The 26,675-nt window shown below is 36.4% G+C and overlaps 1 protein-coding gene across 15 annotated transcripts in view; it reads right to left on the bottom strand.

Moving 5' to 3' along the window:
- Positions 1-26,675, bottom strand: part of CABCOCO1 (ciliary associated calcium binding coiled-coil 1) — a 158,255-nt gene that overhangs the window by 12,938 nt on the left and 118,642 nt on the right. For 11 of the 15 annotated variants that reach the window (XM_083866916.1, XM_083866917.1, XM_083866914.1 and 8 more), the window contains 2 exons: positions 24,841-24,991; positions 20,595-20,667 (listed from right to left, as the gene is read on the bottom strand). In XM_083866916.1, the coding sequence (XP_083723042.1) occupies positions 20,595-20,667; positions 24,841-24,991 (224 nt within the window). The remainder of the gene's footprint in view (positions 1-20,594; positions 20,668-24,840; positions 24,992-26,675) is intronic. The other 4 variants (XM_083866923.1, XM_083866925.1, XM_083866924.1 and 1 more) reach the window with 1 other exon arrangement.

Below are 26,675 nucleotides of genomic sequence, written 5' to 3'. Positions count from 1 at the left end.
AACAGAACCAACAAAAATCTAACATTTTCTCAAAGATTTCCACAATCATTCAGAATTCTATCACAACTCAGAATAGAGAGCAAACACTTCCAACTCTGTAGTGAAAATCTTGAGTCATCCATAGAATAAGCAAAGCTAAAAGGTGCTGCATTTAGTTGTACACTGCAGCCTTTCCTCTCCTCCCCTTGTGCCTTGTCTTTCTGAGAAACTCTGTTCTACAAAAATAGGCAAAGAACATGTGATCACAAAGTTTGCACGCAGTTTGCCTGATGAGATAAAGACAATGTGTCAGCTTTTGATGGGAAAAAAATGAAGCAATGATGCCAAAGGGTTTTATTTATTCCTTTCAGCAGCACCTTTTCCTTGGCAGCTCTCCTAAATAGCAATGTCATAAATACCTAGAGGGAGCAAGCACCCAATGGCAGCATCTTCTCTTGAGAATGCAGAGCCATTCCCAGAAACACGACATCGCCTACTCTGAAGTTGCTGTCTTTTGATCTAACCCTCAGAAGAAAGCACTCAGCAGGAACATCCAATGTGTCTGGATTGCCAAGCAGAGAAGTGGAGGAGAAGATAGGAAAATCACTAATGGCTGTAAAGCTTGACTGGCAACAGAGAGAAAGGCAGGCTGGATGAGGACACAGGACTTCATTTGGTGCTGTGGAAGGAAGGAGCAAGAGTGATGGGAAGCAGCAACCACATCTCATGGGCGGAGGAGAGGCAGTAAGGCTGAGCATAACCCAGAGATCAGATCAAAGATCACACTCTGAAGACTCCTGGGCCCTATTCACTTCCTTACCTACATCAAGCTTTTCCCCTCCAATAGTCCCTTGCTCCATCTAGACAAAATGTCAAATATCCCAGGTCTTTCTATCATGAGATTCTCCATTTTGGTTTCAAAAATTGGCAGAATGTGAAGCAATTCTCACCACTGCCACTGGGTTTGTGCTTTTATGTTGCCCAGAAATATTGACCTATGTATGGAAACACAGTTCACACACACACACACACACACACACACACACATATATATGCAACTGCTAATTGTTTTTTAAGCCTGGAAGGACTGAAAATTAATATTTAAAAAAGGCTTTTAAAGAAGGAGTCGATACTAAGAGCTGAAAACAAAAAAGACTCAACTAGAGACACTAAAGAGAAAAGACCTTACCAAATATAACAGACAAAATTTCAGTAAAGTCCCTCTGTACAAAGTATCTTCACATTTATAGGACTGACTGGTTTAAGAGTTCTTTGCAGGTGTCCATTGTATCATGTATACACCCTAATAAATCATACTTGATGCACAGCTCCATATGGAAGAAATAGAGCTGATAGGAGATACTTTTGAAAAACTTGGCCCTAGGACCAGAGACAGGTTATTTTTCCATGACAACAAGTAATAGATATATTTCTCTCTCCATGGTAAATTAGTCTCAAAGCAACACCCTCCATCAGAGAAAGACCTTAAGGTGCTCTTATAATACAAGTGAAAGCCAAACTGAGCACTTTAACTGGATTTTTTTAACAGCCCTAAAATTATTAAAATCATGAACTTTAAATAATTATATTTCAACCAGTGTTTTACTAGTTCTCTCCCTACCTTCTCTGATTTTAATTTTCTCACTTGTCAGCATGTCTTGGCAGTGAGAACAAGAAAGACCTCAAACCTTTGCTGATTGCTTTCCATGCAATCTGATTTCTATAAATTAGAAGTTGCTGATGGGAAAGCAGACAGCAGTACCCTTTGATCAAGATACACATCTTGATCTCTTTTATCATTTTTTAAAAAAACAGTAATATTACAACAAAAAAAAAAATCATCATACAAGCTTTTCGATCAAAGTGTGTCACTGTCTGCTTCCCAGTCAACATACTGCCAGTAAATTGGCGAGGTGCCCAGAATGCACAGGCAGCAGCTGGTGGGTTTGATTACCATCTGTAGAGCCACTAATGTAGAAAATATTGTGTCTCCATCTAGTGGGCATCTGCAGCGTACAGGAAATTTGAAAATGGGTTGGAGCCGACTTCCGTGGGTGGCAGAAAGAGCTTCCCGCACCAGTAGAACTGGGATATCTGAAACAAGGAAGGCTTTGGAGCCCCGCCCTGGTTTCATCCCTGTGCTGGCACTTGTCCTTGAAATAATGTTTTCTGCAGAGGCATTCATAGAACAACTATTTCTGTTCTCATCACAACAAAACACATCTTTCCGGTGCTCTACAGCACCCTTGAAGTCTTGGTGGCCAAAATTTGAAAATGTAAAAAAGGTAACAGGAAAAGGAAGGCGAGAGCAAGGATGCCATTAATGACCAGAACTCCTGAAATAATAAGGAATGAGATGAATATGCCAAGACAATGTTTCCCCTTATATTAAAATATTACAAACTGCCCCCCTGCCACTACTTAATGGCAGGACATGCAAAATGTCTGTTAACTCTCTCATATTGTTTCTGTTAGCAACCTTGACTGAAGAGTAACGGGTAACACAAGATACACAAACCTGTTCATCAGGAGACTCTCATGGAAACAGTCCTTGGGACACACATTTTAGAATCCATGTGGCCACCCAAAGGAGAAACTGAGGCACGACCCAGCACTATGACAGCTCTCTCACAACAGTCACAGGACTAGAACAAATAGTTAATAAAGATGAATTCTACTCCACTCATGACACCATGTTCCTTTTCATCGATTACCATCCTTCTTGACAACTACTCCACTAGCAATGTACTGACTGGGCATATTTTATGCACAGCCATCTACTGTGAAAACTGCATCCTAATGAAGAATACCAGTACAGAAGAAATGAAATAAAAACCAACGAGATCATACTATTGATTTTCTCCATCCACACGGACCAGACCTAAATTCCCTTAGCTTGAGAAATCTGTTAACTCTATAACATAGGATGATTACATTTCATTTAATGACTTTTCTGAACGCGCGATAGGTCCTAAAATAACTCCTCTTGTTTTTCTGAATATCTTTTAATAAAGTTGTTCTAGATGTGTTTTGATTTGACACCTAAACTGGTTACAGTAAAGCATTTTTTATTTTTATCGTACATTCCTTACATTAGAGGTAAGTTTATTACTCTATAAATAATTCATTCAAAGGAGGTTCAGTTTAACAGCACCTAATGGACACAGTCACGTAAAGTAGCACACTGGCAAATTTCAGCTTTAAATCAGAAGCTGATCTGTCGCCACATAACAAAAATGGCAACTTCTCAGAAAAAGCATCAGTTTTAAGAAAGTCAGGAGCACATAAAAATGAAGTCAGTATGTGCCAACAACTTTTGTACTAATTTATTATATTGCTTTTTTTGTGCAGGAAGGGGATGAGATTTGTTCCAGTCTAATCTAATACCCTTTTATTTCAACAGAAACCAGAAGAATTAGAAACAACTGTTGCTCCCTCAACAATTTACTGTGATAGAAGCTTTATTTTTCAGGTCAGCACTCTCCATTTTTGATTGCTCAATGGGAGTGCCCCAATGGCTAAAAAAAGAAGGCTGAAACTTCAGGAAATAGAAACTGCTGACTATCTGGTGCAGGAATAATGATTTATAATATATGAATAGGGGCTATAACTGGATAGCAGGTTGAACTCAAAAAAGCCTTAATTCACAGATCTGACATCAGAAAGTCACAATCCATCGATCTAGCAACAGAATGATGGATTATGACTTTTTGAGAGCATGTAGGTATGTCAACTTCATGAGCATTCCGGGAATCGGAGTCCAAATTGTTTTACTGAGATCATTTGAACAATTTCAGCTTTTTCCAATAAAGCTGATGCACTAATATTTTGAAATATGAAACTTCTGTTGCTTTTCTTTTACATCCTAAAAATTGTCCAACTAAATATCACGGGTTGCCATAACTTGAGATTGGAGATTTATTTTTTTTTAATTACTTCAAGTTGTATAATTTTCTAACACAGATGACAACAAGTTTAAAACCTAATTGCTTTTTATGTCAAAAAAGTTTTCTATTCAAGTTTGGAGGCAAAATAAACAAGGTGCAAAGTGAGGCATTAGTTATCTTGTTTTCTTTCAGGAAAGAACTGACACATCCTATGCACGTTTCTCTCCCTGGGCTACTTAAAAAAATAAAAGTTACGATGTGGATTTAGATAGATGCCTTTATGAAAAGAAATAATACTCCTGCAGTACTTGAATACCTAGAGGTTGAAATCTGCTTTTTATACAGATGCTTTTGACATTTTAAATTAAAAAAAAAAGACAGCTGGAACTTCACTTTCCTAATAAAAACAAATATGGGCTAAGGTTATTGAATAAAATATTCATGAAAGTCCCAGAGATCATTTCATTGAGTATTGCATACTTATTTAAAAGTAAACCGCAATTTCATTCATAAAATTCCACTGCAAAATCTTCCACTGGCTTTCCCCCATCACAATTAAGTGAAACCACCTATCAATTAACAAATGCAACATTAGACTAATTCAGTGGCTCAGATGGGTAAGAGTTCTTCCAAAAATGCTTTCTGCTTCAGTGAAGCGTTGAGAATAAAAAGAAAATCCCACATTAAATGTAAAATATTACTAAGTATTTTCAATGTATGCTCATATTAAAACTATAAAAAACCTGTGACTAAAACATCTTCCAAAGATATAAAAACTTTATATTACACAAGTAGCAAGGGCTAAAGGCCAAAAGAAACTAACCAAACCAAGCCAGGGTTGCATATCTCTGTATTTTTTTTTCTGGAAATTCATTTGTCTAGGAGGTTGTTCCTCCTTCTCTGGTTTTTCTCACCTTATTTTCCTTTTTACTCATAAAATGTTCTGACGGGGCTTATTAATAAAGGAACTATTTAGGTGAAGTTTTTCTTTGATTTTTTCCCCCCTCTTTTGTCTGTGTTCCTGAATAAAGGTACAAGAGAGGAAATGTCATAGGGCTCTTTTATAATGGCTGAAATAATTTCTTTCACTAAGCCCCACGTATACATTAAGTAAAGACATCCTGGGTCCAGTGTCAGCCCAGATTACAAAGCAAACAATGACAATAACAAGACCAAAGGAAGGGAAAAAGCTGCAGGAAAAATAATGCACTTTTTAGAGCAGACAGAAGCAATTTACTTTGTTTTGACAACTAAAAATGGAATGGCTAATAAAAAAATCACTGCCATGTTCCACAAACTCCTTCCTCTAAACACGCTAATGTCCATAAAGGCCTCACATAAAGAAATCACATCACTGAAAAGCAACTACTTCTTTAAATGAGCCTTAAGCAACAATTACACTGCACAACTGATCAAAAGAGAGAGCACCTCATGCGATTAACTTTTCTGGGGAATTACCATTGGCAGGCTGTAATTACTCACTTGGAAGGCAGTCATGAGGACACCATGGCCAACCGTTCTCTGCCTGTGATTTATATGCCTGAGGTAATGACCAGTGGCCAGGATATCAGAGTGGCAGCTCCCTTCAAAGAGCCTGTTGTGCAGCACCAAACCAGGTTCACTATTACTTCATCATCAAACCATCTTTAACCTGCATTCTCCTTTTCGACCTAAGTATTTACCCAGCTCAACTCAATTAAGCTTACACCATCAAATAAGAACAAGTAGGGTGGCTACAACCTCTCCAGACTGAGGAAAGACTACAGCTCTCAGAACTGCATGCAGGGGAAGACAGGAGTACATTGAGTATCTTCCAATTCCTCCTCTTTTTTGGAGGTCTGCATTAGTCCTATCCTTTTTCTTGTTACTGAACTGGTTGTTTCCTTTCCTTGTCTCCACTGACACCACTAATTAATTTAATGTATTTTAGGAAGCACCAGTCAGATAACTGTTAACTTTCTGCCTTTAATAACGTATGCTTGAACCAATGACCTTGAAGTGCAAGGCTGTGTAGATCTTTGCCATTCCCTCCACAGCCAGGCCTTTATTCATCAAGTTTATAAGCAAAACCTGTCTGCAAAGGGAACACTTACTCACAATTACTATTATGGTCCTTCTGCTGGGGCTGTACATTGCACTGAAAGAGTATGAGTTATAAAGTGCATGGGTTAGTAAAATTTAAATCAAGCAAATGTTTAATATTAAGCCATTTCATCTTTTTCCAAAGTTCAGCAATTTTTTTACAAAGCATTGAAATTGCACTTCAAGCCCTAAGGCTTGCAGTGTTGGAGCCTGCCTGATTAACATAATTAAAAGAATAGCATAACTCAAAATTTATTAAATTATTAAATATATGCAAACTTATTGTTTACTTCCAACTGATACCATGATTCTAGCTAAAAATTTCACTGCTTCATAGCTGACAAGTTGCTAGAGCACACCCCCTTTTTCCTGCTGTGTGTATGATTAAAAAAGCAGAGGTTAAACACAGCGATGATAAAAAAAAAATAGGGAATTCTATTTTTGGTTGCAGTGGTGCTTAGTCCTTTCCTCTCTTTTTTACAATAAGCAGGTGCTGCTGAAGAGGTGAAAAGTCTCATGGTAGGAGGACATTGAGCTTGAGAAGGGTAGGAAAATGCTTCATTGGAAAGAACCATCCTCCCTTCCACCGTCACTACATATCTCGTATTGCATTTTTCTACCTTAGCCAAGACCCAGCTTGCAGGAGAATCCAAGCTATATCCATTAGACTACTGGACATGCATAGCTTGTGAGACCCGATCCAGAGGATTGCTCAACAAGGACAAAACTGACAATTTTATGTGACATAAAAATCCTGCCTTACACAATGCTTGTGAGCCACTCACACCTGCATGGCCACAGAGGGCTCCCAGAGGTCACAGAGACAGGTTTTATGGGATAGAAATCTTATTTTCTGGATTCTGAAACCACCAAAAAAAAAAAAAAAAAAAAAAAAAGCAGCCTACTTTTCCTGCAAGTGTTGCCTGCTTATCTTCATTTTCTCTTGCAACAATTCTGCATTCTCCTTCAGCCACTGCACTGATCAGCAGCCCCTCCCAACATATGAGGAGGAAAGCCAACGACAAAATTAAAACAAGTTGGCAAATGTACCTATATATACATATTTCATGTTAGCACAGTTATGCTTTAGAAATTATGGCGACAGCAATAGAATTCTGCTGCTGTGATCATGGATAATCAAAGCAAGTGAAAAGAAAAGCCAGCGCTGAAATATTTTCAAAGGTATGAAAGTCTTTACTGTTGTGTAATTTAAATTTACTTGCCATCACTTGAAATTTCCTTTCGTCTGCGTGATTAGAATTTAAATGCTCCCAAAGTACATTAACAAATGTAATTCCTGTTATATTGCAGAAATACTGCAGCAACCTCCTCTTAATGCTGCAAACTAACTAGGCTCCTTAATTTGCTACAGAAAATACAAAGCACAAGTCGTTAAAATGTTTTCAAATGAAGTCTTATTTGAGAATGACCCACAATGAATGAATCAATACAGCACTTTTTGCTCTACTTATACACACACACCTACACCCACACATCACAAGGCTGTAACAGTATTTTCTACAACTGTAAATATGGGATGTTTGGATTTTAGAGAGAGTATTTTTAATGTAATAGTTTTTAGCGTGAGTCCAAATTTTGCCAATGTTACACACCATGGTAATGTAGTGTTTATTTTAGATACAAACCCAGCAGTTCCCCTGAAATTACTTTGGGGCATGGTGGATTGAGGAAACATGAATTGAATGGTAGCTCTTAGTTGCTCACTCAACATTTAAAACTGACAACAGTAACAGAAGGACAGACATTAGAAGCCTTCTCACGCCTTATTGCATGATAAATTTGTCCAAAAGTTGCCATCCCAAATTATTTATTTTCCAAATTCAAGATGTTTTTGATGAATAGAAATTACTGTTCCCTGAAGACAGAGTTCCAGAGCACATTAGTGTCACATTGAAGATTTCATGCAGGCTGGGTAAATTGGGTCTTAATTGGGAAGTAGTTGACAGAGTCAACCTGCACACCAGGTAAACATGAAGCTGCAATACCCTGCTGAAAACCACTATTTATTGTAGCATTGGCCAAGTTTAGTGTATTCTTCATGAGCAGATTTAATTTTCCCCAACATACTGATCTTATCAGACTTGACACGCAGAATCCTGTAAATAGCACAAATCTGTAAAAATGACCTTTTATGTAACTGAATTCCACAGAGTAGGGATTAGTTTGTTAAGTTATGCTACCTTTTCCTTACTCTTTGTCCATTCTTTTCCAATTGATTTGGTGGAAGGAAAAAATGAAAATTAAAACCATCAAATTCTGTATGTCTGTATAGGTCAGAGTTATAGGTACCTATCTGATTAAGCAATTTATTTTGCTACTAAAATTGCTAGTATGTTAACAGATAAATGTTAAAGAAGAAAGCAGATTTGTCTTTTTAATTGTATTGGTCCACTACAAAATGAAACAAAAATGACTCATGTTATGGCCTGCAAAGCCATAAATGTATTAAAATGGCAAGCAAGCTCTGACAAACTTTAAGGCTTAATTCCCAAATCTCAGAGCAGCCCAGTCCCCTGTGTAATACACCGTGCCCTGTTGGCCATTTAATGTATATCCTTTAAACTTTCCTGTTACCTAAATAAGCTTCCTAACCACAGACTTCTGCATTTTATTCTAATGCATATGGTTTGCTGCTTAATAGTTTGTGTAATGTTCCCACTACTATGAAAGAAAGAAAAAACCCTAGCAATTCAGGAGACAAATTCTCATTTTATCTTACACTTGTCAAATATTAAGATTCTCCTAGTCTGTCAGATTTCTAAGCTTGTCTAATGTCTTTCATTTATATCCAAAATTAATAAAGTCTATCCATGCTGTATGGTTTTCCAGTTGCTCTGATTCTGATTATGCACAATAATTTGTAATTTAAATTCACAAAGATGTGCCAATGTAGCAATGTATTTATGTTGTCAGTTTTAAAGGCTTGGCCTTTTTGACTCTGATACCAAAGCCCTGCTCTTTCTGCCCACTATAAAGTTCCAGTAATGTTTGGACTGACCGATTACTGCTGGTAATTTGATTATGTACCCTCTTTCGTTTATTATTTACCCATTTAACTGAGGATTGATCAGAACAAAGAGACAATTAAATATACTGCAATAAAACCAGTATGACTAACAAGAGAAGGAACTGAAGACAAACCAGCAGTAGTTCAGAAACACAGAGATAAGACTGAAATCCTGTCTTTAAATACTCCTATTGTGTTTGGCTGTGCTAGGGTTGCAAAGAAAAGGATATTACTTTTACATTCAATAATTCAGAGAGCTCTATTTGCAAACAAGGAGGATGGACAAAAGATAAAATCTGTGTCATGGCAAAATAAGTAACATTTGGCTCCTTACTTCCACCTTGACAATTTCTTGATTTCTCAAACAAAGCATGATTATTAAAAAGAAATTCATGGTTGAGTGCACAGTTTCATGAATGCAGTATCAAGAGACTCAAGGGGTCATTCTCAAAATCAACAGAAACATGCTGACATTTTTAGAAATTCCATCGGAGGGCACCACGGTGGACCAGTGGTAGGATTATTTTAAAAAATAAATTAGAAAAAAAAAGCCGCACACACAAAAAAAACAACCTTCCTCCCCCCCTAAAAAGTGACCAACCTAGGCTCTTGCCCTCACTTCCTTTGAATCTAGACCTGCCAGGACAACAGTAATGCTAAAAATTGAAAATAGTTTATTTCGAGAGGAAAACTTTTCAATACTTCACTGGAAATCTGATCATTGCAAGTAATTTAACATTTCTCCAAATGTAAGTCTTCAACTACATCCTAATTCCTGAGGAATACAAAAAGCTGGCACAATCTCTTTCTCAGAACAAAAGAAAATCATTAAGATCCTAAATCTATAACAGATAGAGACAAAAATGATAAATGGGTACCATGAATATAAAATGAATGCTAAGAAAAACGCTGAGAGAATGTAAAGCAGATATTCAAAGTAGAATAATCTTTAAGGAACATCCCTAGCACTCCTCCATTTCATTATACAAGAGTACTATATGCATTGGTTGCAATGTATTGAATTCTTTTCACAACACACAACATCCAGTAAATCTAGAAATAGACCTGAATTCCAGCCCGTTAATGCCTGAAACTCATCCCCAGGCTGGATCAATGCAAAATTCAAGATGTCTCAAGCACAGGATGTTCTCACAACTCTGAGACCATATTTGGATGGCCTTCTTATAAATGAAGCATGAAACATTCATCTTTATCACTTACAATCTATGCCATTTCCTTAGATTGTGTTCACAAGCCAAATTTGATATGCACAGTCAAAATAAATGACAGTGCAAGTGCACAGGAGATATTTTTTCTTGCCTAGTGTTATTTGAATAGAACAGAAACAACAAACCAAACAGGAATTCTAATACTAAGAAAATAGTTATATGTGTATCAGCATGTAACTCATGCAGAATGTCCTCTTCCGTGGGAGCAGTAACAATATTTTCTGCAATATGTATTTACAATATTGTGGGATTCTTGTAGAACCAACCAAAAAGTCAGAATGACCACTTGTCATAAAAGTGGAAAGCAGAATGTTGAGGTATTTCAGCTGAAAACATTTGTAGTTGTTTAGGTTTTATCCTGGACACAGCACTACCTGCAATGTAACTCTGCAGAACCCACATGGGCTCTGGCATAGGCTTTGCAATCAGAGGACGAAATATGAAGATGAAATTGTCTAAAAATAAAAAAAATAAAGGTCAACACACACCACAAAAGCACCTTAAGTCAGCCAAAGTCTGCCCACTCTAACAAGTAGGAAAAAGCAAACATTAAGTATATAAACAATTAAGTATTTCTTGTCTTTTCTTTAAGTTGGCCAAGAAGAGATTCAGGATAAGTTCACTACCAAATTTTCAACAGTGCACATGGAAAGCCAAAACAAAAAATACTTTTTCACTTAACTGTGAAGAACACCAAAAAGCTCCAGCTGCTGTGTTTTCAAGCCTGCCATAAGGAGATACAGTATATTCTACCTATTCGATGTTTTCCGAGTGCTCAAAACACATAATGAAGTCTCGGCTTCCACAGAAATACAGTGGATTTTGGGAGACTCAGGCAGCACAAGGTTAGCTAAGGCTGATGGAAGTCTGTTTCCCAAATCAGAAGAGGAGACATGAAGCTCAGCGGGCTGGAGCTGGTGGGAGCTGGCCATCAGCCCATCCTGAAGAAGGGATTGGAAGGACAGAATTTCCACGCTGCTCTGTTTCTAGCAGCCTGCCAATGACTCCTGCCTTGGGATCAAATGGTGAAGGAGACTGTGCAGACAGGAGAGAAAGGGGCCAGAACCAAGTCCCTGCACTGCCACATCTGGGCTACCTCAGCCTGATCTCTTTGAATGCTCACCAGGTGCAGGGGAAGGAGGACATGGAGAGCACACTACACACAAGTATGTGTATGGCTCTCCTTCCAGTTCCATTTGCCAGCTTATTCCCATATTTCTGGTGCCTTATGATAATGTTGAAGTGTATTCAGACTCTCACGAAAGAATCAAACATTATGCTTTGGATAAACTCCATCCCTTTGCCAAATGTTTTCCTCATTTAAGCCTTAATAAAAACATTTTGAATGATTACACTGAACCTAAATGGTGCTGAAGTCTTCCAAAAGTTTAGCAAGCTACAAAGAACAAATACTACAAATGCTGAAGAAAACAGTTGTTTTGTTAATATTCTATTTACACAGCTGGATCCTTAGGAATTTTATCCATCTGTATATTTAGTAAGCAAGGCAAATTAATGCTTAGAATTGGCATTTCCTCAGTGAAAAACAAGCTAGTAAAATGCAAAGGCTCCCCCACAATCCCACAATCTGTCTCTCTCTGCCCCATTCCAGATAGACATGCACACCTCCCCCGTAGCCATGAACTAACAAAATAACTGGAGAGGATTCTTCACAGACAGATGTGATTTATAACAAAGGCAGGAAAAGGCAATCCTAACACAGAGCTCCCTGCCCTTCCTATAAAGTTCACCTCCTTACCAAGAAAAAGCAGAGAATAATTTGTTTGGTTTCTGTACTCAACTCCTTTTTCTTTTATTGTGAAAAGTTTCCATTGTCCTTTTATGTTTTGATTATTGAGTAAGTTTAGAGACTTGCCAAATAATCCTAGACTGTTAACAGAACACCACTATTTAACTTTGAATGCTTTAACAAAATAAAGGCCCAGTTCACATTAATATTCGATGCCCTCATTTTATTTATTATCTTTCCTTTGAAATTTAAACAATTTTCTTAGCTAAGGTTTATTAAATGTAAACCTAAGTAGCAATATAAGTTACTTCACATACCAACCAGACATCCTATAAAACTTAGCTTTCTAATGAGTAACACCACATTTTGCTGAGCTTAGCACATATATAGGAAATCAAAATATAGTTTTAAAAATTAAATATTCAAATAAATCAGATTCAATGTTCAGTAAAAATACTTTATGTTGTATCTTATGACAAGTTGTAAAATTCAAGGTGGAATTAGAAGACATACAAACTTTCTGGTGCATTTTAAAAAGGAACTTTAAAGGATTGTAAAACTTGGCTGTTATTTAGACTTGGATTACATTTGTCCTCATAACATCAACTAAACGGATGAAAATTTATTAAAATGTATATTGATTATAAATCATCATGGTAAGGAAATGTCATGCTATTTATTTATATGAATAATGTCAACATGTTATTCATAACATAAGGTCACAAGATGTATGAATTTGATACATAAATATTCACCCATGGGGATACATTCCCATGAAATATCACATAACTTGCCCATTCCACAGATACTTTTATAAATACAATTTCATTTTCAAGATGATGAAAAGCTGCAGATAAAGGTAATGGGTACAAAACAGTTGTTAATTGTAGTATAAGGTCATGGATCTCGGTCTGCCAATTACCAAAAGTTATGCAGGAAATCTTGGAAATAGGGCAACTGCTCTGGAAAACCAGTCTCCAGTAAGTCAAACTGTACAGGCACCAAAATGGGACTTGCTGGCAAACAACTTTTAAAAAGGGCAGCTAAATTTGAACCAGCAAAATATAAACAAAATGTGGCACATTCTTGAATAACTGCTTGATCCCTGCTACATTACATGGAAGAGTTTAACACTGAAAATAGCATTGTTCTGCAGCAGATATGATGCATTAGGCTCAAAATAAAATATGTCTCTATTTTTATTTTTTTTTTTTGCAAATTCCTTTTAAGTTAGGTTCTTTGAACTTCTTAAAGTTGAGTTATTGTGCAAATAGCTTTCTGCCAATGTGCTAGCAGCAACCGACCTGGGTCTCACCAGCTTATGTACAAAGTCCTTCCAATGGTTTGCCACACTGGCTAATAAAGAATTCTGTTTTCTAGACTCCTGTCCCCCCAGCAATTTGCCCTATGGCAAGCTGATCATGTGGGTCTTGCTCCAGCAGAGCCAACTATGCCGTATGGCATGAGGATGGAGCTGGGGCTCTGAAATAATCTTAAAAAGCACTGCTTTTGTGTCAGGAAGTTTAAACACAGACATGTAAGAATAGCAATTCTGTTAAGTGTTTATTTTTTGTTTTAAACTAGAATTAAATCAAACTGTAAAGTTCTCAGATTCTCCTATGAAACAAAATCACTGATCTTTGCTCAGCTCCAAGTACTTTTTTTCATGCTGGTCAAGTTAAACAAGTAGAATTCCCAAAGGCCATCAACAGAGTGAGCTATTCTGGAATACTAGAAAAGTAAAACAAAATTCATATCCTAATAGTCTGCCTTCAGTTACTTTGCTTAACCACTTTAAAATTTCTCCAAGTCAATACATTTCTGCCAATCTCAATGTCTTCTATTAAAATTTACATCTTGATTGATAACCATTTTTAAACGTGCTGTAGTCTTCTGATAGAGCACTTCATCATTTGGGTCATAGAACATTCTGATGAATAGCAGAAACAGGCTGCCATTAATGTACTGACTATCCTTCCAGTCAGAGCCTACAATCCCTACCTGACCTGCATTTCAGGAAAAAAAAACAAGCCACTACTGCACTTATCACAATTATGTATGTTTATATACATTCAAACACATACATACAAACACACACATACAGAAAGTGCAAATCAAGCCACTTTCTAAATAAATAATTTTAAAACTCATAGAGCACATCTGTGTATATATTAATTCCTGCATAGTTCCAGAAATGTTTTCCTGCCAAGAATTCAAGTTTTTTTTCCTCTCTCTAACATCATACAATCAAAAAACGTGATGCTTTGTCAACTGTAAAACTGAAGTAAAAAGTGATCATGAGCCTCATTTTTTTTTCTCTCCAGTATCTTTAGCTTTTCATCCTCTAGGGTGCTGAACAAAGTGACCCCAGTCACTTTTCAGTTTAATTCTGTGTATATGAATAGGTCCACTGAAATGAAATTCCTCAATTTGTTAAAAGGAGGTGCCTGTTGAAATGCTGGCTGGGTCAGAACTGTGGTGCTCAGCACACTGAAGGCACAGCCCATGTCAGTTATTTGGCTCTTGTCCTGCCTGAATTCTTTTCTTTCGTGACTTCACGCATGTTACTGAGCTAAAAAGCAGACTTGTTTTGTATTTGATGTTTCCTCAGAAAATAATTTAAAAAACGTTTTGTTAATCATTCTCTAAAGCATTGTAAAAGGACTCAGCACTGGCTTATGAATCCTCAAGCTCTCTGGAGCTCTCACCAGCTTTTAGGGCAGAGCAGTTCAGCTACCAAAACTCAGGAATGTTAAAACTGTGTTAGACCATCAGTATGTGGCCTACATGGAAACATAACTGCTAAAGGTCAGTGTACCCCCTTACTGACAAATGAGTATACCAACACCACCTTTGGAAAACAAAGCTTGTTTCTACTAGACAACAGATGTTTAAATATTTGAAGTAGTACTGCATATAATTCCAACAGACTCCACTTTTCATTCAGACAAGTCCTTCAAGGTCTCTGGTTACAGCCATAGCAAGCCTCAAGATCAAAGGGCTGGATACCTGTGAATTTTGTCAAAAAACCCACTGGCTCTCCAGCTGATTACTTCAGTAATCCGGACTTGGGCACGGCACACTTCTGTAATGGACATCAAAAATTTCCCCTCAGACATCAAAAGATCAAGTACCAGTTTTAAACATCCATAATCAGAAAATAATGAACCTACTCCTGAAGCTGTAGTTTTGATCTTCATAGGAGTAAAGGCTTGAGGAATATGTTTTGAAGGAAAAAATAAATAAGAGCATGGAAATGAAAGAGAAATGGAATGTAACACAACATCACTTTATCAAAGATACATGATGCCAGACTAATTTCATAGTTTATTAAATAAATAGCTTTCTAGACAAAAGCAATGTGAGAGACATGACCAATTTATGAGTGGGCAGGAATACCACACAGATGGGACTGAACGCCCTTGAAGTCTATTCACTCTTGTATTCAATGACAAAATGGGAGGTGACATTGTGGGGACATCTTTTTTTTTTTAAAGCCTACAGTGCACTGGGAGTATCTCAGCCAGAAAATACAATAAAAAAAGAGAACTAGAATAGCAGATGTACAATGAGATAGCCACATGATACAGGTATAAAATGTGCTTCTAGGACCTATCATATAGGCTATTCCCAGCAGAGGAAAAGAAAGCACTATTGATATTTTACAAGGCCTTGCTTTTATCCCAGCAACAATATTATGTCAGTTTGGTCACTTATGTTCTAACAGAACTGATTTAAAGTGGAACAATTATAGAAGAAGGCCAAGAGGCTGGTATGGATGTAAACACATGTGTATCAAAGTCTACATTAAAGGAAAGATTAGAGAAGGCTGACAATAAGATTGCAGTCTCTTTATACACTAGAAAAATAAACACTGAGGATGGAACAAGAGCTAAAGGTCAATACTGGCACAAACTGGCACAAGGACACGTCCACAAAAGCTTGCCATGAATACACTCAGATCAATATTGAAGTTTTATAACAATTACAGAAACCAGGCATCAGGGAATTCCGAACTTGAAGGAGCAAAGACAAAAAAATGTTAAGTTTTTTAACTGGAGTTTGACAGGTTTCTGAAGAGGATTATGAATGTTTCCCCACAAGAAAGCAGCATGAGAGCTGACAGTTGAAGACATCCCTTCCAGTCCTATGCTCTTCTTGATGTCTTTGCCATGGTGATATTTAGAAAACAAAGCTACAAAAAAATGAACTCATTGGTCTTTAGGCACTAAAAATATCTGAAACCTCCAGGCTTTGAAAAGCACTCCATTAGCTGGGGAATGAGTTTCTGTAGTGTGAACTGATATGCTTATGGAAATGTTCTGGTTTCATACATCTCTAAAATGCAGTTCTCAAGAGATCATGGAGCAAATTTGTTTAAACAATGATTGATTAACCAATCTAAATATGCAACACCTAATGAGGATTACATATCAAAGTCAAGTCTCAGACTTTAGGGCTTTGCCATCAGAAGAAAAAAAAGCTTTATTAGCTTTCAGAAAGCGTATTCTTCCTATCCATCTCCTTAAACTCAGACAAAGAAAGGATTTTGTTCGAATTTAAAAAAAAAACCCAACCCAACCTACAACTGGATAAGGACCAGACTGAGTCCAAAAGCTTAATGCTTCAGAACGTAAGGAGTACATGGAAAGCATTAATGGAAACTAATTTGGAATTCTAAGTACAGAGGATGATATCTAGTGACTACTATAATACTGAATCTGCACTGCCATTAAATTTAATCTTTGATATTTTTATTGCAACCTGACCCACTATGACATCTCTAAAGAAAATTACATTGTACACTACTATTTCAAGAAGTCAAACTTAGCTAGTCATCTGGGCCATAAAATAGCAGATTACTCCATCAGGCTGGCTAAAGCAACTAGGAATAAAACTAGATTTACCAACCACATTATTTTTATTAGGAAATGTTTCAAAGCAGACATAATCCCAAAAGACCTTAGCGTCACACCATCCAAAAATACACAACAGAGAGCAGCAAAAAGCATGAACTGCAGTATGAGGTACAATTTGTAAATGAGAGAAAAAATATTGCAAGATATGTTGTAATATATCATCCTGTCAAAGCAAAATAAATTAACTAAATGTAGAAATAGAAAAGAATAAAAACTTCTACACAATTCATATATTAACAATTTAAACCTTTGTTATAAGATCTGACGTGTTAATAGGAATTGCTCCATTGAATCCCTGCACATCGAGATTTAGTCTGTACTCCTTTTGCTTTCCTTGAAATTGCTAGCTAATATAGGTGTACTAAATCACAGCTAGAGAGCAAAATGTCCAGAACAGGCAGAAGGAAAAAAACCAGTATCTTTAACAGCAATATTCCTGAAGAACTCTGGTATGGTAGCACTTCTTGCATTTTATTTTGAATTACAGCCACAGAACAGCTAAAGCACAGCTTCTTCTGTATTCATTCTAAATGGGGGGAACTGCTCATAATAGTAACAGGAAAAAAAAGCAATTAATTTACTTGGCAATCTTAACACTTCTCAGCAATTCCTTGTACCGTCATGTTTTCTAACAGGTATTCATGCATACATAACATATAGGTCTTTGTAGATCTGGAATGAAGGTGAAGGAAGGGATTTGATAGCTAGAAAGGCAAGTTTTAAATTTTAAATACTGTCAAAGTAGGTTAGAAGTGTGATGTGTGTTTTATCATCTAACCAAGCATTCATGTCTTTCTGTTTTAACCTTTTTTTTCCTAGGCAATATGATCACCTCAGGCAGTTTGAGATTTAAAGGCTTTAGCCAATGCAAAAAATATATATATTTAAATTAGCCTGGCATTTGTTACCTTTTTTTCCATGACTTGAACACTGCCTGTGTTTTACAGAGGTGGCTTTATTATGCTAGCTGCATCAAATGCAGAATATTAATCAGACTGTGAAGCTCCACTAATTATGTGCTCCATTTAAATAACTTAGATTTTGTTAAGTGGCATGACCACAGATATTGTATGCATAATCTGAGTTTTGAGTCATTTCCCTTTTCTTGTCTGATTTTATTCTACACAGGAAATGATAGGGTCATTTGGAAATAACTGCAGTGAAAGATCAAAAAGGAAACTTGATTGAGAACACTGTATAATTGCGTGTGCTAGACAAAAAAAAAATTCCAATGACTTTACAACCCATCGCTATAAGATTTCTCTGGAAAATACACACTGTGGTTTCCCTAAAAGGATATCCATTACAACACTGAGTACAGTTTTATTTGTTGTAGCTGCATCTCTTTTAAAGAAGCAGATCTTCTCCTGAGGCTGCTGGGCTTTTATTCTGTAGGTAATTCTTTTGGCACACGTACTCGCTGAGCTACAGCCATTTCAGTGGAAGCAAATCAATTCCGTTGAAGCAAGTCATTTCACTGACTCGTCTCAAAGTGTTCATTTGCAAAAGGAGATAATGCTGTAGTTAAGCTCTTGGAACACTGTGGTTCTTGTTATTTAGGCAAATCTGGCCATTACAATTTACGGTGTCCTATTCCAAAAGAACAGGCTTTTATTGCTGGAGCTAAAGGAAAACTTTTCAGACATTAGTTGCACTCAGCTTAGAGTCAGGATCACATCCAGCTTTGGGCTGTGGTGTGTCTGCAGTGGCCTTTTTTTTTTTTTTTTTGTTTTGGTAAGAAATTGGTCTACAACAGGACAGCAGCCAAACTTTCAGCACAGATTTACTATCTACTTTCAGCATATGAATTCCCTGTTGATCTCCTGTTCCCTGAGCAGATGCACTGCAGAGCAAGTGACCCCTGGTGTGCTCCTGCCACAGCCACACACACCAAAACACATGGCAGCCCAAAAAACTCTGTTCATCTAAGAGACTGCAAAATAGAAGTAATTATCTCTTTTATGCGTAAGAATTTCTAAACAAAACAAAGTTACAGCAAAAGAACTTGAAATCTATGCTGAGTTCACCCCTCCTCACATTTTAACACATGAAGTACGTGCAAATAACGCCATAAATTTGTATGTGCAGCTTCAATACCTTAACCTTTTACTTATTGAAGAACAATGCATCACCTTATCAAAATGAACTCTAACAGAATATAAGTATTGATTTTCTTGGGTGTTGGAGTGTAGTTGGACAAATTAAAAGCTCTCTGCCACGGAGCTCAGAATACAAAGCAGATGAATTAAAGTGATGTGGCACCATAGGTAAGAAAAGGCCATAAAGGAGTTAGAGCTAAAGACTGCACACAGGGTTTTGTGACAGTTGTAGCTGCAGATGGCAATTGTTGCTTGCATGAATCATCACCAAAATGACTCCCTGAAATCCACTTCTACGATTGCCCAGAGGTGCTGGTAACCTCAGCAGAGGTGGTGCTCCCCAGCAGAGCCTGCCCAGGGCAGCCTCTGTCCTGAGGCTGGGACAGTGCATGATGACCTCATCCACCCAGAAATGAGACTTCAGGAAACACAAACATATTTCTCTTAAGCTAGTCTAAAACCTTCTAAGATTCATGATTCAAGTTTACACAAGAATTACTTAATCAAAGTCTCATTAAAACTGATTTTACCAATTAAGAAGTGCTAACCACCCATTGATCTAATTACCTAATATAAAACCTCCACTCTAACATAATAATGCTGAAGTTCTGCTCTACCTTTGTATTGACATTTTTGTCACCAAGTTCATCATAGCTGGAATTTTAACCTTTCTTGTAAATGACAAGAATAATTTCCAAATATTTGCATCCATGTCAAGAAAAGTCATTTTTATAATATGGATACTTAAAAGCAACATGGAAAGCAATTATCCCACATCACTGGAGTCAAAATACCAGCTGAAAGTGTAAAGGAATTTTTCCAGTGCACTAATTTTAGCTTCATTGGGTACTATAAGCTAAAATATAAGTATTACCAAAAATATTACACTACTGTGCCTCTCTGGGCAAGCAGTTGGCTCCTAATACAAATTTTAAATGCAAGTATTTCTTCAGGTATTATAACATATATCTTGAAAAAGCACAGTCAGGCTAAAGGAAGGTTTATTTGATTAACTGAAACCAGTCCATTTGATTAAAGGCCACATTCTGCATCAACACATTTTCTTATGTATTTTTTCACACGTAAGTTAGAACACATGACAAAGCTCACTGTGAAGCCAACTCACTATTGTTAACTGAACTCTTTCAAAATACTCAGTTTCTAGCTCGCTTCTTTCCTTATAGTCAGTATAATTAACTCTTGGTGGCTACAGCAGAAACTAAACTCTGTACGCACATGCATACATCCCTGTTAGGGCTGTGGTCAGACTAGGTATGGCACACAACATTTTCTGATTTTGACTGCTGATTTTAAAGGCGAGTCAGACTCACGTTGCTAATTAAAATTACATGCATCAACTTACAAATACCTACACAAAAGTGTTCCTGATTTAACACAACTAATGACTTAACCAAGCAATGCATTTACACTTTTTTGAAATCCCAAATTAATTTTGAATATGAGGATCAAAACATCTTAACTTGCGCTCTTTAATCAGCTGTTTTACGTTAGTAATGCAGGGATGTTGACACAAACTTGCTTTGAGCAATAGAAAACACATGCCATGGTGCACTCGTTAAGTGACTCTGCAAAATGAGTCCCATCTATATAAATGACTCACCTCATAACTTATCACAGGTTCTTCTCTACGACTGTGGAAGAGGTATTCATATGCTTTATAGTGTTTAAATAAGCTGAAAAACAGGATAATATAGACTATCACAGCTGTAAGTTTTTGGAAAGGTAATAATATTACAACTTTTGTTAAACTATGAGTTACCCTCCAGCATGGTAACATTCCAAATTTTAAAAAGAAACAGTTGTTTAACTTCAGATACAAGAAGCCACATATTTAGTTCGCAGGATTTATTATCAAATGGCTGTAGAAAATACAATGCAATATTTAAAAATACATCCACTTAGTCCTTATGAAATTGAACTCTGAGAAGACAAAGTTCTACTCTGAAAAAAGTAATTCCTGAAACACTTATCACCAGGATACTTATGCCTTCATTATCAGCAATAGCAGACAAGAAGGAAACAAAGCCAAATCAGCTTTCAGATTCTGGGATGGGCTGCCAGTACAGAGAGAAAGTTTGATCTCGGAACACCAAAACAATAAAGAATATAAGTATTTATTCTCTCAAGGTCACTTTGTAAAATCAGTGTAGTATTTCCTCAAGAAAAACTAAAAAACTAGATTAACAGACAGCAGTTTTGTGTATTACAACAAAAGTAACTTTGAATAGACTTTGTCAATAGACTAAAATATTTATCTTCCTTAAAACATGTATGGCTTTCCATTTCACATGTTTTAAATAATTTTCTTTGTTTCCTTTTCTAATGATCACTGATACAGTATTTATTTAACCAAAACTTTGTTTGTCACAGTCCATCTGTTACAATTAGCTCTTCTCTTACAATCATGATACAGAACTCCTGGCTTCTGTCACGTCATTTTGACATAATGATTTAAAACACTGCTCTGTGATTTCACAGCGAGTCCAGGTTGAAGAATGATTCCAAGAATTTATCTCAATCCTGCCTGCTGTATCTGTGCAAGGTACAGCAATATTTGCAGGGAACATCTGTAACTGGTTCCTGTGCTTTCTGCCTGGGGACAGGACACAGGTTCTTTTCCTGGGACACCCATCAGTTGAGGCAGCAATACCTTTGGCCTGGTACTGGCAAGGTGCACGTAAAAAGTCTGGCTGCCATCAGCTACAGGCTGCCTTCCCCCAAACCCAAAGCACACAGGCAATTAATTAGGTTCTTACAGTATTTGCAGTTTCATTTAAGTACATTTTTATTGCAGCACTTCACCAAAGAATTCCTGACATGTTTCGGTGGAGACAAAGAAATTATATTTAAAGAGAGTTCAGGACTTAACCTGGAAATGACTCACACTGATTTATGTAAATATAAGTCCCCTTTCATACACATATGTCATTTGGTAAAATTCTAACAGGGTTTATTTGAAAAAGGACAGAAAATATTTTATGAACATTACAGACACCCAGGAAATAAGACATATATCCTTCCAACTGGATTGGCAGAAATTAATATTTCAAATTTGTTTTCTTATCCTAGTGTTTTGGAAATAAGCCAGATTTACAGCACCTAAAAGTCAGAACTTTTCCTTCCCCTGCAAATGTGTTATGATATTCTCTATGGACTACATTACAGATACATATAATTTAAAATATATATCCAAAAATATAAGTAATTATTTTTGGCATTTCTGACTTTTGTGTCTTTATTTTTAAACACATCTCTGTTCAACCTGGCACACCTAATCCTGTATGAAGGAAAAAAATTCCTCCATTTAATGCTCTTTAAATCAAATTACATAAATTAGACATCAGCATTTATTTAGAAAAAATAGTGTCATTTTCTTTCTTCTATCAGGCATTATACAAAATGCCCCTTTCTGTTTCTATTTGTTGTGAACAATTTAAAAATTCCATACCAGTGTTTCTAGCAATTACATAGAAATAATTTTACTTGTGTAAGTAATATTGTTAATAATAGATGGTCTTATGATGTCATATGAGAATCTGAAGGTGATTAACAATGACATATTTCCCCAGCCCCACTGCCTACTGAAAAGAAAATGTCAGGAGCTATGTTGATGTGTGTTTGCCCAAGGAGACAAGATAAAAAGATGATAACTGTCACCTTCCACCAAACCTGAAGGTGTCATTGTAGTTCCTGCACAGTTTGTGCCAATATGGTTAAGCATTTGTCCCTGTTTCCATTATAAATCCCATGGGTTTACACCTCAGCAGTAAAAATGTGATCTGAACTACAACATGTCATACTGTCTTGAGCAGCAAAAATGCTACAGGCTTATAATTTATAATTAAACAAGAAAAAATGTATTGAACTAATACATTAATTTGAATTGTAATAAAACTCAACCTATTTCTGAGTTCATAAAGTTTAAAGTACACCCATTTAAGTGTGCCAGTTCCACTATTATTTAGAAAAAAAAAATATTTCAGTGACTGAAATAATGGATTGCATTAACTGGACACATATGATACATTTCAGTGTATGCATGTACATCCATGACATTGCCACAGCAATTTATTACAAATATTACAATATTTGTAATAAATTGAGCATATTTGTAATAAATTGAGCAGTTTGGACACACAACCACATATCTGGTGGCCAAAATACCATTCTACTGCAAAAGTTTTGCAGCTTGGTTGTATTCCTGCCCTGCTAATACTTTGGTGGAAGTAGGATGGAGCACCTAATCTTTTGGATGAAATTCTTTTGACTGTGAAGGAATTACTTCATGGACAAGATATCTCTCAATGGATAATTTACACAAGAGCTATAGACATGCTATTTGGAAAGAACATTTGTTCCATATAAACACATAAAGGACAGACAGGAAGACTGAAGTAAAAGGAGTTGAGACATCTTAAATGCCAAGTTTCCTTTTAGTTTAGGGCTAGTACTTGGCAGGACATTAGTTTGCCTTGACTACAGAAATTTGAGATTTAAAGAGATGTTCCCATTTCTTATGGGAAGAACCTTAAGTGTTTTATACTTTCCATGAAAAAGAAACAAAAGAAAAAAATCAGAGAGCAGGAGAAAGAGACATATTTTATAGCCCAACGGTAAGAGAAATTCCCTGCAATGGGTTTAAATCCCTATCTGAATCCAAGTACCCTAAACTGGAAGGCTAATAGCTACCCTAGAATTTTACCTTTCTTCAAGAGAAAATACTTTTCCACATTCAGGAAGACACTCTAAAAAAGCCCCTCTTTGCCACGTTAAACTTTTCCTAAAGAACAGTCAGAAATTTCCCAAATCTACATACGGATCTGTCATGATCTTAATTTTTATGCCCATCAGCCCCATATCCCCCCACCCTCCATCACCCCCTTTTGGATCAGAAAATGGGATGAAGGGCTACAGCTGCACTACAGTGGATGAGCAGATACTACAGGAGTAACTTATTAATTTTCCACCTCTTTGCCCCTGACATTCATGGATGGTTAAACAGCTTGAGAACCATTCTGTCCATCATGTACTGCAAACAGGGATATGTCAGTACAGACATTGCCTTAACCCCGGCATTCCAGTGGGGGAAGGTGTGTACAGATTTCTACACAGTAAAAACTTCATACAGGGACATCACTGCTGCTATCAAACTCTGTATTTTTCTCAAATAAATAATGAATTTACTGCTGTTTGCATCTCTGTGCCTCTGTTTAAAAAGTGAGGCCTGTCACAAAACCTTTTCACATACATACTGGATTTTTGCTTATTTTGAAATGCAACATTTTTTATGACTCCTATATGATCAGAACCGTAATCCTGTATGTACAAAACTTTAAATCACTTTAGTCCACTATAACTGCCAAGGCCAGACAAATACTTAGAGTAACAGACTCTAGATAAGATCTAAGTAAGATAAATAATATTTCCAATTTTATTCAGATAGAATCTAAAAGTAGCTTTTAAAAGCAAAACAAGAATATTGTCCATACACCACTCTTTTTTGCTTTTATCACTTGAAACAAAATCCAAAAGGCATATTTTTAGCATAATCTTACATTTTGATAAACTTCTAGTCCAGATTTATTTTCTGGGCTTTGATCTTTACTGTTCCTTGGATATTCTCTCCTCTTTTTCATGATTTAAAGTTTGGTGTTTGCAGTATGTTGGCACAATAGTAAGGTATCCAGTAAAATAACAGCACATTACTAGTAATAGAAGCAGTAGTAGTGTAATAATAATAATAAAATTGTTGATGTTTTTGTTCCTGTTGTTATTGGTATTTCATCAGTCATTCCCCCCCTATATTAGATTACTGAAATAAGAACAGATTCTGTAGAAATAAATACCTGGTAACCAAGTAATCAATGATTGCTTTGGCTTGCTCAATGCTGAATGAACTCAGGTCAAAAAGTGATCTGTTTTCTGACTCTTTTTCTCCTATTCCAGTCATTGCTCTTTCAAGTTCTTTTAAATTATCTCCCAAAGTCATACGTTTGCCTGCAAAGTAATCCCAAAGAACAAAAATCATGTATAAACATGACAAGGTGGGATGGGATTTTTTGGTCCATTTTAATTATAAGATTTCTTGAAGTTTTGGTTATGACCCACCACTTAAAAACTTAAAAACCAACAGCAGTTAAATGTTTGTATTGCCATTATTCTTATCAATAAAAAGTCCATTAAAGTTCCACCACAAAACCACTCTGCCTCCACAATGGAAGGAATACAATAATGGGTGTTCAAGATACTACCTCTTCCCCGTGCTGCGAGAACCACAGGCAGAATAATATGCAAATTCGGGAGGCAGAGTATGTTTTTCTTTAAAATAGCCTACTGCTTATGAATTGTAGAAGATTATTCTTCTGACCATGCCCCTTGCAACATAAGCCATTAATACAGGAACAGATATTAAAAAGGGCGAAGAATATTTTTAAGCACTTACAGTCATAATAGATCAAACATGAATATGCATAAGACCCTGCATGTATCATCAAACTTGGAGACATTTTTGCATCCTTCCAAACCAGAGAATTACTTTATATTTTTACCCTGGAAATCAAAACCAAATGCCAAAACAGATTGGAATTAAAATTTAAATTCTCTTTGGTAACTGTCCTGACAAAGAGGACAATCTGAAATGTATCAGTGCTTGCTGAACCTATAAAAAGAAAGAATTCATCTTTCTGATTTGCACACAGTGTCTGCCATCACTAGAACCATGGGAAGTTTTTTTTTTTAAAAAAAAAAGCTTCAAATAGAATTTTTTTTCCTTTTATGTCTAAAAAAAATCTACAGAAAAAAATGGGGAAATATCCACCAGTGATGAAATAGATTTATTTTCCTCATTGTTTTATGTCTCTACTGAGGCACTCCTTGGGCTTTTTTTGTACAGAAAACAAATTAAAATACTTAAGAGGACTTCTGTTCTTTTATAGCTTTGCCCAGTAATCAAAAGCTTGAAAATTTTACCTCACTTTTGAGTAAGAGAGGCAACACAATATAAATAACCATATGGGAAGGGACAAGAAAGAAACACAGAGAATGCAGAGGAAATAGAAGCCATAGGAAATGAGGAAAAGCAACAGAACCAGAAATATCACCCTTTGTAGGGAAGTTAAGGCACATAACGGGATCTGAGTCTTGCCAACTCATCCAAATTTTCTCTTTCCTCTGCACACCTGATTTTCAATCCCAATCACCTCTCTCAGGAAGACTCATCCAGCACTTCTTTGAGGTAAGGAGCACTTAATGGATAGAAGAGAATCAAATCATGTAAATCATTCTGGCTCCCCATCAAGCAAGGCCTCCAGTTTTCCTTGCTGCTTCACCAGCCTTAAATGCATTTCCACTACCCTCCTTCTGTAAATCCATTCTTCCTGCTCAATGCTACTCTTGCTATTGTGGCCAAGTCAGCTTAATTCTCCAGGCTGACTGGGCCCAGTGCAGGGAAAAGAAAAGAAGGAGTCATTAATATAGAAGACATTAGAATTTTGCTTTTAGTTGAAATGTTTAGTAATTACAAAAAAATTCATCTCAGCCCTGGGCTATGAAGCAAATATAAGAAGTTTCCTGCAAGGATTTAAAAACTACATTTTCTTTCTCTAAAAACATGTATATCTTAGCCAAATCTAAATGGATTTTCACAGGACAGCAAAAAGCAAATTCACAACATTTGCTTGCC

Source organism: Zosterops lateralis (assembly GCF_965231275.1).
Source record: "Zosterops lateralis genome assembly, chromosome: 8".
In the NCBI taxonomy this organism is placed as follows: Eukaryota; Metazoa; Chordata; class Aves; order Passeriformes; family Zosteropidae; genus Zosterops; species Zosterops lateralis.
The sequence above is the reverse complement of the archived record's forward strand: the minus strand, read 5'-3'. Positions and strand labels throughout refer to the sequence as shown.